Raw genomic sequence first — 18,867 nt, forward strand, 5'->3', positions numbered from 1 at the left:
CATTGCAGCGGTTCTGGGAGTTTCATGAATTTATCTCTTATTTGCTTATGATGACTTTAAACTGGGCAGAACCTGGTGATTGGAACAAAATATACAGTATTTCTCAGACTTGGGAACTTTAAGATGTGTGGACTTCAACTCCCAGAATTCTTAAAGTTCCCAAAGTTGAGGAACACTGAGTATAAAAATACCTAACTTGATCTGATCGTTGGAATCTAGAAACCAAATAAGTGAATCATTTTTTCCCCTGTGAAATGAAAATGTAATCAGGAATGCATAGCTTCTCCTTTTGGGCACAGATAATACCTTCCTGGCCTGGATTAGTGATAAAGTATTCTTGTTAGTATTAAGGTGCTTTGCTCTCTTCTCTTCTCAGGACTAACATGTACAGAACAAAACTTCATAACCAAAGCTGGTTTCCATCAAGCTGCAGCTGAACATGGCCTTGTTGTAGTCGCTCCAGATACCAGCCCACGTAAGTGGTTTATTAAAGAGCATCAGCTTAATTGGTTTACTCATGGCTTTGATACAGATGCTCTGACTCAAGTAAACTTAAGCCAGGCTCTATGTTGTGACCCAGGTTCCTGGACCCGGACTCCTGGACTCGGATGATTCAGAAAGTGAGGGAGAAGACCTGGCCAGCCCTGCTTCTCTTGAGCCCTTTCCCTCCCTGGCACCCACTCAAAGGGAGGGGGAGGGGCCGGCACAGCCTGATTCCATGGAGCCTCCTTCTGATTTGGCAACGCCCCAAGAACAGTTTTGGAGCGATGCAAGGTCACGTAGACGTAATCGCCGTGCGCAGCAGCGGAAGAGTTGGGACAAAGCCAAGTCATAATTGTCATGCAGTGACATCTGCAGAGACTATAAATAGGAGGCGGGACTTCCTGGTTTTTTGTCTTGGACAAAGTAATGAGTTGGCGCGAGCTAATGAATTGGCGCGAGCTAACTATTTCAATGGAGGGAAGAATATATTCGTGAGTAATTCTGGCCTTATCTATAATTTCCTCGTTATCTCCAGAAACTTGGCAGGCCCGTGGGTAGACGTGGCCAGGACATGTATCTATGTAAATAAAAGGAAAAAAGGGAGGCCTCTGACGGACTCTTTGCTGGGAGTATTGGGGAAGGAAACAGAACATTTTGTCCAAGACCTGACTAAAACATCTTCTACCAAAGATGGATCAGCAGCAGGTACAGCAGCAGTTACAGCAGCTACAAGCAGCTAATCAACAGCTCCAGCAGCAAGTGGCTCACTTGGCAGGCCAACTTGCTGCCAGGAATGTGCCTGCAGCCCCCCCCATCCTCCCACTCCTCCTCCTCGTCGCAAGTGCCCCATAACCGTGCGGATAAGTTTTCTGGGCAGCCTGAGATGTTCCCGACCTTCTTGGGACAGTGCCAGCTCTACATGGCTATGAGGCCAGAGGATTTCCCAGACGACCGGGCTAAGGTGGCCTTCGTGATTAACCTTCTTTCCGGCTCGGCTGCTCGATGGGCCACACCCCTCTTACTCCAGGACAGCCCCCTGCTGGCGGACCAACAGCGTTTTTGGCAGCACCTGCGCACCATGTATGAGGACCCCGTTCGAATGCTGACGGCAACCAGGCGCCTTAAGGAACTCCGTCAAGGGAAACGCCCCCTGCAGGAGTACATCGCCGAATTTCGTCTTTTGTGCCAGGACTCTGACTGGAATGATGCAGCGCTGGTGGACGCGTTCCAGGAGGGACTCTCAGAGGAATTGCAAGACGAGCTGGCCCGCGTGGAGGCGCCGCGGACCCTTGACAACTTGGTGCCCCTTTGTCTCCGCCTCGATGCCCGTCTGCAACGGCGACCGTCCCGTCGCACCCCCCGGGACCCGCCGTCGACATCTGTGCCCCCACTTCCTGCACCACCAGCACCCAGGGTCGCCCCACGTTTTGTAACCGCTGCGGAAGAGCCCATGGAGTTGGGAGCGGCCAGATCTCGCCTGACAGCCCAGGAGCGGAACCGGAGGCGCCAAGGGGGATTGTGCCTGTACTGTGGGGAGCCCGGCCGCCGCGCTTCTTGCCCCAGAAAGCGAAGTGGGGCACGCCGCCGGTCCCGAATCACAGCGTGACCAATCGAAGCGGAGCAGGCCCGACCCCGGGGAAACCCTAGGTCGGGCACGTACTAAGCCCCCACTGGACGTTGCGGAAGTAGACTCTGGGCCCCCTCGGCATCTGATTCTGGACACACGGATATGGTTGGGGAACCAGTCGGACGGGCTCCAGGCGCATGCGCTGGTGGACTCAGGGCCACAACAAACTTTATGGACCAGGCCTTTGTGACCCAGTTTGCGGTCCCGTGGTTCCGTGGACCCTCCGATGCGGTAGAGACAATTGATGGGCGAGAACTGGTGTCCGGCCCCATTAAATTTGCCACCCAGCCTTTGCGCCTGGCTATTGGGGACCATGAGGAGGCGATCCAGTTTTATGTCACGGCGGACCTTCATTTTCCTGTGGTCCTTGGGATGGCCTGGCGGACCCACGATCCTCAGGTGGCCTGGTCGCGGAACACCATCTCTTTCCCGAGTCTGCAGTGCGTCGATCACATCCGCCACACCTGTGCCGCCAGAACGCCCCACCGCTGCCATCACCTTGCCTCCTGAGCTGACGGACTTCGCCCGGCGTGTTCAGCGAGAAGGAGGCGGACCGACTACCCCGCATCGGCCCTACGATTGCCCGTGGACCTTCTGCCCAACGCACCACTGCCTGTGGGACGCCTGTATTCCATGTCGGAGCCGAGTTGGCCGCCTCAGGGACTTCCTGGACAAAAACCTGGCCCGAGGGTTCATCCGCCTTCAAAGTCCCTCTCGGCCCCGGTCCTCTTGTGAAGAAGAAGACAGGGGACTTGCGCCTATGCTGCGATTACCGCCGGCTAAACGCCATTACGGTGCGGAATCGCTACCCCCTGCCGCTCATCCCGGAGCTACTGGAGAGGTTGCGGGAGGCCACGATCTTCACCAAGCTTGATCTTCGGGGGGCCTACAACCTGGTGCGGATGCGAGAAGGAGACGAATGGAAGACTGCATTCGGCACCCGATACGGACACTACGAATACACTGTCATGCCATTTGGGTTGACCAACGCTCCCGCCGTTTTCCAGCACTTCATGAACGACGTGTTCCAAGACATGTTGGATCGGTTCGTGGTTATCTACCTGGACGACATCCTGATTTACTCCCGGTCCAGGGAAAGCCACCTTCGACACGTCGGTCTGGTTCTGCAACGCTATGGAGCAACAACTCAATGCGAAGCTGGAGAAATGTGTCTTCTTCCGGACTTCCATAGAATTCCTCGGGCATATCATCTCGCCCAAGGGCATAGCCATGGACCCATGTAAAGTAGAAGCTTTGTGTAGCTGGGAAGCCCCTCGTCGGGTGAAGGATGTTCAGCGCTTGCTGGGCTTCGCCAACTACTACCGGACCTTCATCCCGGGCTTTGCCACACTGACGGCTCCACTTACCCAGCTCCTCAGGAAGAAGGTTGCGTTCCGGTGGGGTCCCCCGCAGCAAGAAGCATTCACAGCCCTCAAGAAAGCCTTCGTCACAGAACCCATCCTGAGGCATCCCGACCCGCCCGCCTTTTGTGGTGGAAACAGGCGCGTCCAATGTGGCTCTGGGAGCGGTGCTGCTACAGGCTCCGGCAGATGGTGGCACACTTTTTCCCTGTGCTTACTACTCCCGGAAACTCAATCCTTCCGAGCGCAACTACACTATCTGGGAAAAAGAGTTGCTGGCTATCAAGGCTGCATTCGAGGCTTGGCGACACCATCTGGAGGTCCGAACGGACCATCGGAATCTCGAGCACCTCACCACAGCTCGGAAGTTGAACCAGCGGCAGATCCGGTGGTCGTTGTTTTTTGCCCAGTTCAACTTCCGCGTGACCTACATTCCCAGCGGTCACAACCGGAGGGCGGATGCCCTGTCCCGCAAGCCAGAGTACCTCTGCGCCAAGGACCCCCTTCCTCCACGGACAGTGCTGCCGGCAGAAGCCTTGGCCGCAGCACGGGAGCCAGTGGACTTGCGGGCCCAGGTGCGAGAGGCGCAGCGCCAGGACGCCTGGTCGCAGCAAAGGAGAGCGGAGGTGGGCCCCGCATCTCCTTGGACCTTGGAGGAGGACTTACTCAAGTTTCGGGGGCGATTATATGTGCCCACAGGACCACTCCGAGCCCTCGTCATGACCCAGTGCCACGACAACCCTGCAGCAGGACATTTTGGGTTCTTCAAGACCCTCCACCTGGTGACACGGACCTTTTGGTGGCCCCGAGTGCGGCATGATATACATGCCTATGTGACATCCTGCGTACCGTGCCGGCAAGCCAAGGCCGCCACGGGGGCCCCGCCCGGGCTCCTCCAGCCCTTGCCGACACCCGACAGACCCTGGGGGGCGATCTCTATGGACTTCCTGACAGACCTGCCGCTGTCCTCTGGGTTCACCACGGTGCTGGTGGTGGTGGACATGCTCACCAAGATGGCACACTTCATCCCATGCCGCGGACTGCCCACAGCCGCAAAACGCCCGTCTCTTTCTGCAGCACATCTTCCGCCTCCATGGTCTACCGGACAGGGTGGTTTCAGACCATGAGTTCAGTTCACAGCCCGCTTCTGGAAGAGCCTGATGGCGCGTTGGAGGTGCAGGTGTGTCTGTCGTCATCGCACCATCCGGAGACCGGCGGGGTACAGAGAAGGTCATCGGTATACTGGAACAGTATCTCCGTTGCTTCATCAACCAGCAACAGGACAACTGGGCGACTACCTGTCCCTGGCGGAGTTTGCTTTTAACAACTCTCAGCACACCTCTACTCAGATGACCCCGTTCTTTGCCAATGTGGGGTACCATCCGCGGCTCTTCCCTCTGGCACCACCGGACTCTCCTGTTCCCGAAACGCAGACCTTCCTGACGGAATTGCATGCGGTCCAACAGTTGGTACGTCAGCAGCTGAATCGGGCAAGGAGGATTACAACGGTCCGCCGACCGCTCCCGACGGGCAACGCCCCGCTGGCAGTTGGAGACCGGTGTGGCTCTCACCAAACACCTCCCGTCCGACCGCCCGGTAAAGTTGGACCACCGATTCATCGGCCCGTTCCCTGTCGAGGCAGTCATCAACCCGGTAGCCTACCGACTGACCCTGCCACGATCCATGCGGATCCACCCCGTTTTTCACCGGTCCCTTCTGGTTCCTGAGGCCACACCGAGTCCCCTTCGGTGCCCAACAGCACCCGTCACTGTCGCCGAGGCGGATCGGAGGAATCTGAAGTCCACAGCGTCGAGACTCCCGCTGGCTGAAGGGTCGTTTCAATATTTGATCGCGTGGAAGGGATACGGGACTGATTTCTCCTGGGTAGATGCCTCCGGCGTTCATGCCCCTGACCTGGTGCAGGCCTTCCATGAGCAGAACCCAGCCCGACCGCATCCCGATCGTCAGCCCGGGGAAGGGCCCTGCGGTGAGGATAGTGTTGTGACCCAGGTTCCTGGACCCGGACTCCTGGACTCGGATGATTCAGAAAGTGAGGAGAAGACCTGGCAAGCCCTGCTTCTCTTGAGCCCTTTCCCTCCCTGGCACCCACTCAAAGGGAGGGGGAGGGGCCGGCACAGCCTGATTCCATGGAGCCTCCTTCTGATTTGGCAACGCCCCAAGAACAGTTTTGGAGCGATGCAAGGTCACGTAGACGTAATCGCCGTGCGCAGCAGCGGAAGAGTTGGGACAAAGCCAAGTCATAATTGTCATGCAGTGACATCTGCAGAGACTATAAATAGGAGGCGGGACTTCCTGGTTTTTTGTCTTGGACAAAGTAATGAGTTGGCGCGAGCTAATGAATTGGCGCGAGCTAACTATTTCAATGGAGGGAAGAATATATTCGTGAGTAATTCTGGCCTTATCTATAATTTCCTCGTTATCTCCAGAAACTTGGCAGGCCCGTGGGTAGACGTGGCCAGGACATGTATCTATGTAAATAAAAGGAAAAAAAAGGAAGGCCTCTGACGGACTCTTTGCTGGGAGTATTGGGGGAAGGGAAACAGAACACTCTAAAGGTAGTCCTCAACTTACAACCAGTTACTTGCCAACTGTTCAGAGTTACAACGGACCTTCCTGGGGGTACTTACAACTTGGTTCCGAAGTGCCGATGACTGCTGTCATCGTCCCGTCCACCCCATGGTCACATGACCACATACCTGGTGTTTGTGATCTGTCCTGCATTTATGGCTGCTTGCAACATCCTGTGATCACGTGGAACAGTTTTGCTGAAAACTGCAATTTATTTTCAGTTTTTCAGCAAAACTGGCGCCATAGCAAACCATTGGTTCGCTTAAAGACCACGGTGGTCACTTAACACTTGCTGCAAAGAAGGTCATAACGTTGGGTCAATCATGTGGGTGACCTGATTTACAACTGGGCAGGCTTCATTACGGTTGTTAGGCAAGGACTATCTGCATGTACGAATACGTAAATACGTACGTAAATAGCACGTATTTTATCTGTTGTAAATCTCATGTTTAGGGTATCTGCTGCTACTTTTGACAATAACTGGTTTAAATTTTCTCAACCGGAAGACTAGGAATTATTAACTTTCTGTCCTGCCTTCCCTGTATTTTGCTCCTGAAATGATGTAGCTGTCATTGAATAGCTTGTCTAGCAAAAAGGGGCTGAACAGCAGATCACTTTGGGGGATGGGCTTCCTGTGTATAAATGTATCCAGTTTATCAGTGACTGAGTGGTCCTGCTCCACTGGCAGCCATTAAATTTAGCATATTGGGGAGGGGCTCTTTCATCAATATGAATGGTAGATAGATTTTGAAAGAGGTCCTGTAACTTTTAAAACTAGGTTGTGTACTATAATGGCCACATTCCTATCATGATATACTGAATATTTTCCCAGTGGGCTCTTTCTGATTACTAGAAATCCAGTCGTAATAGGTTTTTCCAAGAAGTGGTCCTCTTACTGGGAAAAAATGTGCATCCGCATTGAATATGTGTCTTTTCTCACAACACAAAAAGCCAGTTTCAGAACTGACTTTCCACAGGTCAGCAAAGTTTCTGCAAGGATTTTAGAATTGCCAGGTAGATTTTTCTACCTAGCAGTTAGTTTCAGAAGATGATATTGATTTTGAAACAGATATTTTTCCCCTAGCCTTGTGAGTTAGCCCTCCTTCTCATGAAGACAAAGTATCAGCCTCCATTCCGGTACTTTGCTGATTATTGATTATTTCTTTCTGTGGCAGGTGGATGCAATATTCAAGGAGAAGACGAGAGCTGGGATTTCGGCACTGGAGCCGGTTTTTATGTAGATGCCACAGAAGAATTATGGAAAATAAATTATCGCATGTACTCTTACATAAAAGATGAGGTAATTTGAATTACATTAATCTAAATTAGTGTTTCTTAAAAGTGGGCGATATTGTCCTCTGGAGGACATTTGACTTATTTGGAGTGGCATTGGGTGACAGCGGGGGGGGGGCATTAGTTGACATGAGGCCAAGAGGAGGAGGAGGAGGAGGATTAGAATAATGAAAGCAGAAGATTACGCATCACTTAGCCATAAATGCTTATTGAGTGTGCAAAACTATAAACGTGTTTGACTACGTTTGTAATAGGTTTGACTATTACAGATAGTAATAGTCAGACTACGTTTGACTATTACAAATACAGTAGAACCGCTGGTCACAAACACTTCTGACCACAACCAAATCAGGTTCCAACCAAAAAATTCACTTTTTTTTTTCGCGACCTATTTCCACTTCTACACCATTTTTTTTTTGTAAGTGCCAAATTTCCAAAATTAGGTTCGGGTCACGACCAAATCGAATTGCGACCAAAGTTATGGAACGAATTATGGTCGTGACAAGAAGTTCTACTGTATATCGCACTTTAGATGCTTAATATAGCATCACACTTTGGACTGTTTTGACTGCATGCTGTGAAGCATACGATTACGCTGGGCATTAGTGCAACAATATGATTCACAGGAGCTGCACTCTTGGTTACATATTAAATATTAAATTATTACTATGATGATTTGTAACTTTATGACTTAACATGTATTTGTAATTGTTAGCAAAGAAATAAACGTGCAATGGATGTTTTTTTTTTAAATAATTGCAAGTCATGCATACAGGACAGAGGGTGTTACGAAGAACTTGAAACAAGTAAAAGGACAGTGACACCCCCTCCAAAGTTTGAGAAACGATGATACAAATAAAGAAAAAGAGGGGAAAAGAGAGAAAGAGATCTACAATTACCATAATATAATTACAGAGTGTAGTATAGTATTAGGTAAAGATGTGCTACTTCAATTTTCTTTCATCTATCACAGTCTGATCTCAGGCCAGTGTGGCTTTCTGATTTACTTCAATGAAAGAAATACAACATATGTTTCATTGAGGATGAAAGGAGTTGCTTTGCTTTAAAGTTTTAAAGGGCTTTAAAACTACATCCATGATAAATTTACTAATGATGTATTCATCTGTATCTTAACCAAAAAAAGCCTTGTATGCTGTAAACCTGCCGCTTTTAGACACAGTGATTGACAAAATAAAGAACCATTTATCCCTCTGTAGATGAAAGTAAATATGTGTTTTCATCTCATGCAGGAGAAAATGTAAGTATGCTGACTTTCTTCTTCTTTGTCTTCGTTAGTTACCCAATCTGATCAATGCCAATTTCCCAGTTGATTCTGGAAGGATGTCAATTTCAGGCCATTCCATGGGAGGCCATGGGGCTCTCATCCTGGCCCTAAAGAATCCTGGAAAATATAAAGTAAGATTCAAACTATTTAGTGTGTCAAATTAAATCATTGATAAGTCTGGTTGGTCTGGCACCTGGTGGGGGAAGGGTTGTTTTGTTTTTACTCTGGTTTTTACTGGATGTTTAACCTCCCTAGGAACACTGTGTGTGATGAGCAGCCATGTAGATTAAATACATACATACATACATACATACATACATACATACATACATACATACATACAATAATCATGACAGGATGAAATAATGTTGGTTTATCAAAGTGGGAAAATAAACAGCTATGTTCTGAAACTCTATAAATGGCAACTTCATAAATGTTTATTTGAAGAAAAATAATTTCACATTGTAGTGCAGGAAATTTGAATCACTAATCACCAATATTTAAATAGTCTGTTTCAGCATTTGCTCCAATCTGCAACCCAATACAGTGTCCATGGGGGAAAAAGGCTTTTAGTGGATATCTAGGATCGAACGCAACGAATTGGGAAGTATGTACTGAAAATGTCATCACATATATAATATAAAATAAGTTGCAATTGTTTTAAAGATATGAATAAACTGTTTTTACCATTTCAAAACTAACCCTGCAAAGTCCAATTGCGATTCCACCAGCAGACAAAGATATGCAAATCAGCTTTCAGCACTTGTTATATCAGTTTTGTTAATGAATACAGCATTTTTAGTTCAGATCGTTTCAAATCTGAAAACTTCCATTCTGAGTTGCAATCAGTTTCCCCATTCAGAATTGACTACTTTAATCATTTGGATGTGTTGTTTTGCATCCAAAGCAACTCTGTTTCATTTTAGAAATGCTCTTCTTTTTCAGGTACAAGTATTTCCAACTTCGATATGGTTGGAAATAGTTTGTTTGGAAGACAAAAGAGGTGTTTTCAGTTTGAAGATATTTGTACACCTGTAGATTTTATTGTTTCTTATTCATATATTTTTGACTGAGTTATTAATGTTGTAATTATAACTATTGTTTTATAGCTAGCGATTTACAATCTGGATGTTGATTTTAAAGCAGCTACTGCCAGAAAAAGATAGATAATCCTTATTTGTTGATGCCAGGGAGGTGAGAAGTTGGAATACTAGATACTCCTGTTTAACAATTCTGACAGATGAATGCCAGATTGAAAGTATTTTATTCTTCCAGCTGATAGTGGCTGCAAATGAAAGGGAACTTGTTCCGTTCTTGGGGCTTCTAAAACAGAAGAGAATTCAAATTATATGTATTTCATTGTAGCTAATAAATGCCAAGTGGTTATAAGTCTGTTGCATGAAATTGCCTTTTGTCTATGGTCTCCCTGCCTTTCTCCCTTTTTATCTGGCCAGGCTGTTGCTATTGTTAGAAGCAAATGCATTTTTTTTTCTTATAGGCCTATGATGCCACTCACATTGCAAAATCTTATCAAGGCTCTCCTCTGGATATCCTAATAGACCAAGGCAAAGATGATCAATTCCTTACAGCAGGACAGTTGCTACCCGATAATTTCATTGCTGCTTGCACAGAACGGAAAATTCCAGTAGTTTTTAGGTTGCAGCAGGTAATGCTCGAAAACTGGGTTTTAGTTTGTTTGCATCTAGTGTTTAAATCTTATTTGGAAAGGGACAGATAAGTGATTATTTAATTGAATGAATTTTTAAATGACTACATCAGTTCCTAGGATCTGAAAAATCTAGGTGTTAGACTTGTGTATCATATAGTTTTTTCCATCTTACTAAATGTTGAACTAAAGCATCTAGGAATGTTAGTGGTTAATCAGATTTTTTTCTGGGCTTTGCTCCTACCCTGGCAAATTCTAGCTTGCTAAGCATCAGCTGCATTTTTTTTTCTGCAGCCCATTCATTACCAGTAAAATGAATTACTTTTCCATTAAGAATGAACTCTTTGTTCTGGTTTGTTGCTCCCAAACCAATTAGAAATCATAAAAAAAATGTGTGTTCTTGGAATATGATTTCTGTGTCTTCCATGCAATAGCAATTCAAATAAGACCTTTTAGAAGGGAGGAACAAAGAAGGAGAAAAAGAATTACATGTCAGGCACTCGGCTAATACATAGAAAGTCTTTCAGAATTCCAGTTACGGTGCAGTGTTCAAGAACAGCCACTGCCTGATTAGGGTTAGGATTGACACTGCTCTCAGTAGTGGCTTTAAGGTTTTAAAATGTAATTTTCTGGGTTTGTGATATCGATGAATGAGAGACTGCTATGAGGTTAAATACTGTACACAGAGGAGAAAACTAGGGGCGTGGAAGACTTTTCAAATTCAGCAGTTGTTTACAGTTTGAAATGGATCCTGTAACATTTTCCAAGGAGTTTTGACTGTTCTGGAACCATTCCAAACTTGGAAGGGCTGTTTCAGTTTACAAGTATTTGGAACATTTCCAGAATGACTGGAACAGGATCAGCACACTTACAGTAATGCTGAAGAGGTGTTTCTGGTTTGAAACATCGTGCGCCCAATTGGACATTCATTACGGTTTAAAAGAAATATTAAACAATTATATTACAATCCTATGCTTTCCGTTGAATCTTGTTTACAACTAGGTATCTATTGTATGAGATTAAAGCCTTAAATTCTTTTTAATTTGAGAAACTCACAGGGAGATTATTTACAATCTTACCATGTACTTGTGATTCAGCTTCCCTTAGTGGTAGAGAATATCTCTATTCCTAGTAATCTTATATGCATATGCTTTTGACATTGTTGCTTGTTTTTTTGAAACCATCTGGTCTTTTTCTCTCTTTAGGGCTACGATCACAGTTACTACTTTATCACCACGTTCATTAATGACCATATCAGGCATCATGCCAAATACCTCAACGCTTGACTGAGTCTCGCCATGGGAACGTCTGACAGTGAAAAATCTTGAAGTGATCAGTGGAAATAAACAGCAAAGGCTCTGCCTGTGATTTCTACTTCTACAAACTGCAATGAAGTCCTGATTTAATGATTCGAAATAAATATTATTAACATGCCTGTCTAATTTTGAATGAATTGGATCATCACTCTTTCAGATAACCACAAAGCAATAAAGGCTGCAACTGTAATACAGATATATAAATGTACACACTTTCTTTCATGTTTATGTCCGCAGACATATCTCATGGTTGTATCTTACTACAGTATATGTATTTTTGAATGGAAATGACAAAGTGGAAACACTTCAAAACCAGGTGTATTTTTTTTACAGTAAAAGGCCATTGCTTTCATTTAGTTTTGGAGAGCTGGCAAGGAAGACAATTAAGCACCTTCTGCACATTTGCAGAATTGTTGGAGTCTTTTTCTGCATTCTGCCTTTTATAGCTTGCCATAGCGAATAACATTTGAGTCCTGATTTTATTGTAGCTTCATGGAAGGGTTTGTTTTGCCAGATGCATAATTGGCAAATTAATAAGAAAATGGTATTTACAGCATCATATTTTTACTTTGGAAAAATAATTTTCCAATTATTTTTTTAAAAAAATTGGAAGTGGCTAAGATGCTGAGCTTGTCGATCGAAAGATCAGCAGTTCAGTGGTTCAAATCCCGAGTGCCGCGTAACAGGGTGAGCTCCTGTTCCTTGTCCCAGCTTCTGCCAACCGAGCAGTTCGAAAACACGTAAAAAATGGAAATAGAAAAATAGGGACCATCTTTTGTTGTAGAATGATGGGATGCAAGCCAGCTCTTCAGTGAAAGAAAGGTTTAATGCGCAGGTTCAAACAGCAAAACGCAGCTAAGGGTCTGACCCCCGATGGGCATACATTGAGATTTATTTATACGTTTGTCTTACGTATACATTTCCTGAGTATGCACACTACCATATAAGGTTATATTTTAAACATTAGTATTTTACGGAACTGAAAACATATATGTTAAGGAGGTTACAGTGTTCTGTGCATCTTTGGCATTTAGTCATGCCGGTCACATGACCACGGAGATGTCTGGATAACACTGACTTCGGCTTTGAAATGGAGATGAGCACCACCCCCTAGAGTCAGGAATGACTAGCACATACGTACGAGGGGAATCTACCTATTTTTACTTTTGAGTCAAAGGAAGCGATGCTAGGATTATCACAAACAACGTGGGTTACAGTAACTTTGATTACTATTGGGGTAGCAGTCAAGAAAACTTCGTAGTGTCAAATTTAACCTTAGACTCACAGAAAGTCTACATAATATACGCAGCTGCAAACAATATTTCTATAAGCCATGGAAAACTAAGATTTGTGCCAATGTTACGTTCCAAAAGCCTCAAGTACTACTGGTATCCTTGTATGCTGACCAAAGTATTACCTATTGCTACCTACATTGTATTTTAAATGCACTGCTGCCTACATTTGTTGATTGAGTTTATTTAAATTCCTACAAATAGCACAAGAAACTAGCAGCACAAATCATGAGAAAAATGGCAGTGATTGTCTTGCCTCGTAAATACACGATACCCATGATTCTAGAAGCCCATCATTTAGTTTGTCCTAAAGCAGGAAAATCACACGATCAAGCAATATATCAGTGCATAGTGTTTTATTTTATTACAAGGCAGAATGTACAGCAGTAAAAAGTAGCATTATGCCTATCAGATACACACACATATATCCCTTTAATCATAATGAAGTTTTTTATTGGGGTTTTAATATAGTTTTATTATATTTTTTTCAGTCTTTAATTAGTTTTTAAATGCTTTTTTAACTTTTTGATTTGTACTTTTTACCATGGCTGTAAACTGCCCTGAGTCCTTCGGGAGAAGGGCGGTATATAAATTAAATAAATAAATAAATAAATACAATCTGTCTAATGACATTGTAGGCTGTGCTAAGAAAAAGGATCCCCAAATCCTAAATACTAATTTACATTAAAAGACTTAAAATAACGTCGTTCTTTTTTTTTTTTTTTTTTTTAGTTAAAAACTGGAAACGGTGCTAGGATTTTCGCAACGTTGCTTAGAGATGGGCACGGTAATCAAGAGAATGTCCAGAATCGCCCTAGGAGGGAGGTTGGCAGTTTCTAAATATGATATATAAATAACTGAACTTTGAATGTCACAATAATCCTTAGGCCCCCTCCCCCAACAGAAATTTACCTTCCATACCCAAAGCACTGCTTGCTTGCTTGCTTTATTCAACTGGTTATTCACTTCTCCTGAATCTCAATTGACTAACATTAACAACACCCGTCAGGTTGGCACAGCTGACTTGACAAAAGCTGTATAGCAGTCTGGTGAGCAAGCTGAAAACTGATATGGAAGTCTTAGTCCGTAAACATTCCTATAAATGAGGATAAAACGGAAGCCTTTTCCGTACAAGGGTCCCATGCAGCAGTCGCAGCCTGCAAAGCTAAAAGGAGGAGAAAGTAGGTCAGTGTCACATACTAGAGAGAGCAAATTGAAGCGGATCCTTTAAACTTACTACTGAAAGTCTATGGCACATATGCGATTCGAACTAAAAGTGTGCTGGCATTGCTGCTTGTGTATCAGTTTCCAAGGGCAGCTAAGTACAGAGTATATTGGAGTAAACAACTCTAGAAACCTTCCTGATCAGGCTGTAGAACATCTCCAAATTTTGTTAATCAGGTACAACTATGTGCTTTTGTAAGGTTTATACTATTGCAATGCTTAACAGGGTATAATATTATCATGCTTTACCCTCTACCCTAGGGCTGGGCAACTATGGCCCCTTTATGACCTATGGACTTCAACTCCCAGAATTCCTGAGCCAGCATGCTGGCTCAGGAATTCTGGGAGTTGAAGTCCATAGGTCATAAAGGGGCCATAGTTGCCCAGCCCTGCTCTACACTCTTTAACGTGTGCAGCTGTCTTTACATGGTGTTTCCACAAAGCAGGAAGTTTTAGCAAATATGTATTAAATTCCTATCTGCCATTTAGAGGTGAAAAGTCAATAGGAATCAAACCAGGAAAAAAAAAAGGTATGGCATCTGTCATTTATGGTTAATACTGAACCAGAACCTGTTTGGAATCAAGTACTGCACAAATATTATGCTAAGGAATGTACAAACTCACAGATGAGAATTTTAGGTACCAAATGCACCTGCAAAATTGGGTTCGGCTTATCCATGGATAGATTTAGATAGATACTGTGCACCCGGAGGCTTCAGCTAGTTTAGAATGCAGCTGCGCGGGTAATAGCGGGAGCCACCCGTTGCTCCCATGTAACACCAATCCTGCGCAGTCTGCACTGGCTTCCTGTGGTCTTTCGGGTGCGCTTTAAGATTCTGGTTACCACCTTTAAAGCGCTCCATGGCTTAGGGCCCGGATACTTACGGGACCGCCTGCTGCTACCTTATGCCTCCCACCGACCCGTACGCTCACACAGAGAGGGTCTTCTCAAGGTGCCGTCCGCCAAACAATGTCGGCTGGCGGTCCCCAGGGGCAGGGTTGGAGCACCTACCCTCTGGAACGAACTTCCCCCTGGTTTACGCCAATTGCCTGATCTTTGGACCTTTCACCGTGAGCTGAAAACGCATTTATTTATTCAAGCGGGACTGGCTTAAAAGTTTTATTAAATTTTTTAATTGGGGTTTTTATGTATCTTAGGGTTTTAAATTGTTTTAAATTTTGGCCATTTAAGTTATATGCTTGGTTTTAAGTTTTGTTTTAATGTGTATATTGTGGGGGTTTTACTATTTTGGTTGTACACCGCCCTGAGTCCTTCGGGAGAAGGGCGGTATAAAAATCTAAAAATCTAATAAAATAAATATATGATAATTTTTTTTAAGTGCCCACATATAGTATCCTGTATATTTTTCTATATAAGCCCATCTGCGGATAAGCTAACCCTAGAAATTTTATTCAAAATACCATGAAAACTGCAGAGCACCTCACCCATGGGCAGCACATTTTTGATTAAAATGGGTTTTTACGGGGCTTATACACAAATATATACAGTAAATATATGGATACCAAATCTGCTCAAAAGGATTTTCTATGTGTAACTAATACAAATCTGTAGCAGAAAGAGAAGAACTCTATCAAGGACTGTTACAATATCCCTGTGCCTCATATTGGGCTTCGGAAGAAGCAATTGGCCTATGATTGCTTATGTCTTATGCCCAAGGAACTGCTGTGGATACCTAGTTTGCAATGTTAGCATTGCATACCAAAGAGCAAGGCAGAAGGCTTCCATTTTGTCTCTTATGAAACGAACCAGATATCAAACATCTTGGGTAATCAAATTTGAATGCATACAGTCATCTGGTCCACAGACTACTTTATTAACCCATACTAAGATTCTCTTAAGATCTAATATGCACTTTGAAACATATTCGATACTGTATCTTTAAAGTATGCAAAGATAAAATCTGAAACTGAGAAGTGAAAGTTATAATGACCTGAGATCAATATTCAAGTCACGTCTTCTGATGATAAATAAAATCATGCATATTAATTTGATGCGTTTGATTTTAACTTCAGTTACAGTGTCAGACTGGAACTGGGGAGTCTCAGAGTCATTTCTTTTGCTCATTGAAAAAAACTGTGTTTTCTGGTCTTACTTGGGAATAAGTCCAATTGGATTCAATAGGTCTAATTTCTGACAGGTTCACTAAGCTAAGCAACAATAGAATTTGATTCAGGGGTGAAATCTACAATTTTTCCCTACCGGTTCTGTGGGCGTGGCTTAATTGGTGGACGTGGCTTGATGGTCAGATGACTGGGTGGGCGTGACCAATAATAATAAATAATAAAAATAATAAACAAAGTATACAAAACAATAAGAGGTACCAAAAAACCAACTTTCACACTTTACACACACAACACAACACAACACACTGACTCACATACAATGTAAAAGCAGCTGCACTTCACCCAAAATGCCACAAAAAGCTCAAAAACCAACTTTCTTGGCTTCACACAGCCACAAAAAAACTCAAAAACCAACTTTCACACTTTACACACATACAACACAACACAACACAACACAACTGACTCTCTCTCACACACACACAAAATGCCACATACAGCTTTGTGAGATTTTGTGTGTTTGTGTAAAGTGAAACACTACAGAAACACAACAAATCTCAGAAAGCTGCACAAATATTTTATTTTATTATTTCATTTTATTTATATTTTTTAGATCAGGGGTCTACAACCTTAGTAACTTTAAGTTTTGTGGACTTCAATTCCCAGAGTTCCTCAGCCAGCAAAGCAGGCAGATTGAGTTGCTCTGAGGAGATGGATTGTAGGCAGGCAGATTCAGTTGCTAGCTGATGTAACTGATGTAAAGCATGGCTTTCCCAGCTGGAAAGGAGCAGTAATAAGGTAAGTGCTTCATCGCAGCCCAAAACCTCTTAAAAGGAGGTTTTCTACAAGCTCTTCAGCTGAAGAGCTTGTAGAAAACATGCATTCTTACTATACTGTGTTTGCTTCACCCATTTACTAAATCCTTCCGTTACCTCAGCCTTATTCAATAAACCATGACTTAAATAGGTGAGTGTCTATAGTTCATCACTTGAGGTATTATAGTTTATTGCATCACATCAAATGGCTTTCAATGTGGCTCCATCTTGTTACAAACACTTTTTAGAACCTGGTCTTGCTCATTTTGGTACAGACTGGCAGCTGCCTCTGAGGAGACTTTTTTTTTTTTGGCCCTGTGATTATTGGTGAGCTTTTTCATCATCTCCTTTTTGCACTCACCAGAGCTCTTGCAGTGATGGCACCTTACTTACTTGCTTATGATATCGTGAATCTCCTCTGGTAAATGATGATATATTTTCCACAGCTGGTGCTTAACGAAACACAGGGCAGCCATGTCCCTAAGGCGCTGAGGTTGCATCAGGAAAGTCTCAGTCCAGAAACAGGCATGCAAGAAGTTGTTTTCCACCAGTAGGTGTTTCAACTGAAGTTTCAGAATCCCACAAGGCAAGGAGTAAAGTAGATTTCCTTCCAAGTTCAGGTAGACTAGGCTTCTGAGAATTTTAAAAAATGACACTCCACCATTTATGCATTCATCAGGTCTATTTGGAGCATAGTTCTCTTGGATGCCCAGGTATGGGAGAACAAAATTATCTTGGTATGGAAATTTTACAGGCAACTGGGAGCTGGCAGAGCCTTTCCTTTCAGCCCACACCAAGGAGCAACTGTTGCCACCTCCATTAGTAGAGGGCTTCCTTCCACGCAAAGACAGAAAGTTAAGACTCTCCTCTTGACTTTTCTCCTCACACTGTCAAGACAGTGCAAAGGGGAAAGTAATCTCTGCCTTCTACCACGTTAAATCTATGCATTTTTCTGTCACCAGACACAGTTGACAAGTGCTTTGAAAAGCTACTCACAGGAACCATGACAGATGGATAGCTTCTTCCCCACACAACAAAATGAAGGAAGATTGATTAATTGGTTATGTGCCATCAAACCATTGTTAAGTCTTAGAGAGCATAGGGATTTTCTCCATGGTGAGCTATTCTTAGCCTAATCTTTCAGGTCTTCCCATCAGTGAAAATGGAGAAGGTAGAAGTGAAAAGGGGAGAGACAAATCAGAGTATGTGTCAATCTAGAGATGTGTGAGTCCTGTCCTACTGTTTGCCAATTCTTTTTGCATCCTGTACTTCAGTGTTTTTCAAACTTGGCAACTTTAAGACATATAGATTTCAACTCTCAAAATTCCTCAGTCGGTGTGCTGGCTCGGGAATCTTGGGAGTTGAAGTTCAGACATTTTAAAGTTGACAAGTCTGAAATACACTACTTTAATTCTTAAGTGAATTACAGGGGAGTTTAACTGCATTCTGGCAGTTTAAGAAAAGTCTTAGCATCAGTGAATGCTTTTCTTAATCTGCCAGAATGCTCTATTTTAACAACAGCCTGTGCAAAATTAACGTGGTCCCAAGGACTCTGTAGTGATAAATAGCTCAAGATAGTCTCATTAAGTCTAAGCAGAGTCCTGTGTCCCTTTTGCACATTATTAGTCTTTTCTGAGATAACCTATAGGGAGAGAAAAGCTTCGGTTAGTAGGCCTCCCACATTTCAGGCAATTCAAGAAAAGCAATGCATCTTACTTATAAAATGGGGGGAATGACATAGTTTCCAAACTACAGATTTTAGCTTGTCCAACCATTGTCTATGCTGGTTGGGCCTGCTGGAAACTACCCCAGCAACATCTGGAAGACCAGAAAA

The 18,867-nt window shown here is 44.0% G+C and overlaps 2 protein-coding genes across 4 annotated transcripts in view; one reads left to right on the forward strand and one right to left on the reverse strand.

Moving 5' to 3' along the window:
• The window catches only part of ESD (esterase D), a 29,155-nt gene extending 17,343 nt beyond the window's left edge, over window positions 1-11,812 (forward strand). For all 3 annotated transcript variants that reach the window (XM_058180559.1, XM_058180566.1, XM_058180551.1), the window contains 6 exons: window positions 377-475; window positions 7,236-7,360; window positions 8,650-8,769; window positions 9,147-9,245; window positions 10,137-10,304; window positions 11,510-11,812. In XM_058180559.1, the coding sequence (XP_058036542.1) occupies window positions 377-475; window positions 7,236-7,360; window positions 8,650-8,769; window positions 9,147-9,245; window positions 10,137-10,304; window positions 11,510-11,590 (692 nt within the window). In that variant the 3' untranslated portion in view covers window positions 11,591-11,812. The remainder of the gene's footprint in view (window positions 1-376; window positions 476-7,235; window positions 7,361-8,649; window positions 8,770-9,146; window positions 9,246-10,136; window positions 10,305-11,509) is intronic.
• A 140-nt stretch (window positions 11,813-11,952) lies between these two features.
• LRRC63 (leucine rich repeat containing 63) overlaps window positions 11,953-18,867 on the reverse strand; it is a 36,736-nt gene continuing 29,821 nt past the window's right edge. Inside the window, exons 11-12 of the mRNA XM_058180443.1 lie at window positions 17,427-17,666; window positions 11,953-14,077 (exon numbers count right to left, since the gene is read on the reverse strand). Coding sequence (XP_058036426.1) covers window positions 13,918-14,077; window positions 17,427-17,666 — 400 coding nt within the window. The 3' untranslated portion in view covers window positions 11,953-13,917. The remainder of the gene's footprint in view (window positions 14,078-17,426; window positions 17,667-18,867) is intronic.

Source organism: Ahaetulla prasina, chromosome 1 (assembly GCF_028640845.1).
Source record: "Ahaetulla prasina isolate Xishuangbanna chromosome 1, ASM2864084v1, whole genome shotgun sequence".
Lineage (NCBI taxonomy): Eukaryota > Metazoa > Chordata > Lepidosauria > Squamata > Colubridae > Ahaetulla > Ahaetulla prasina.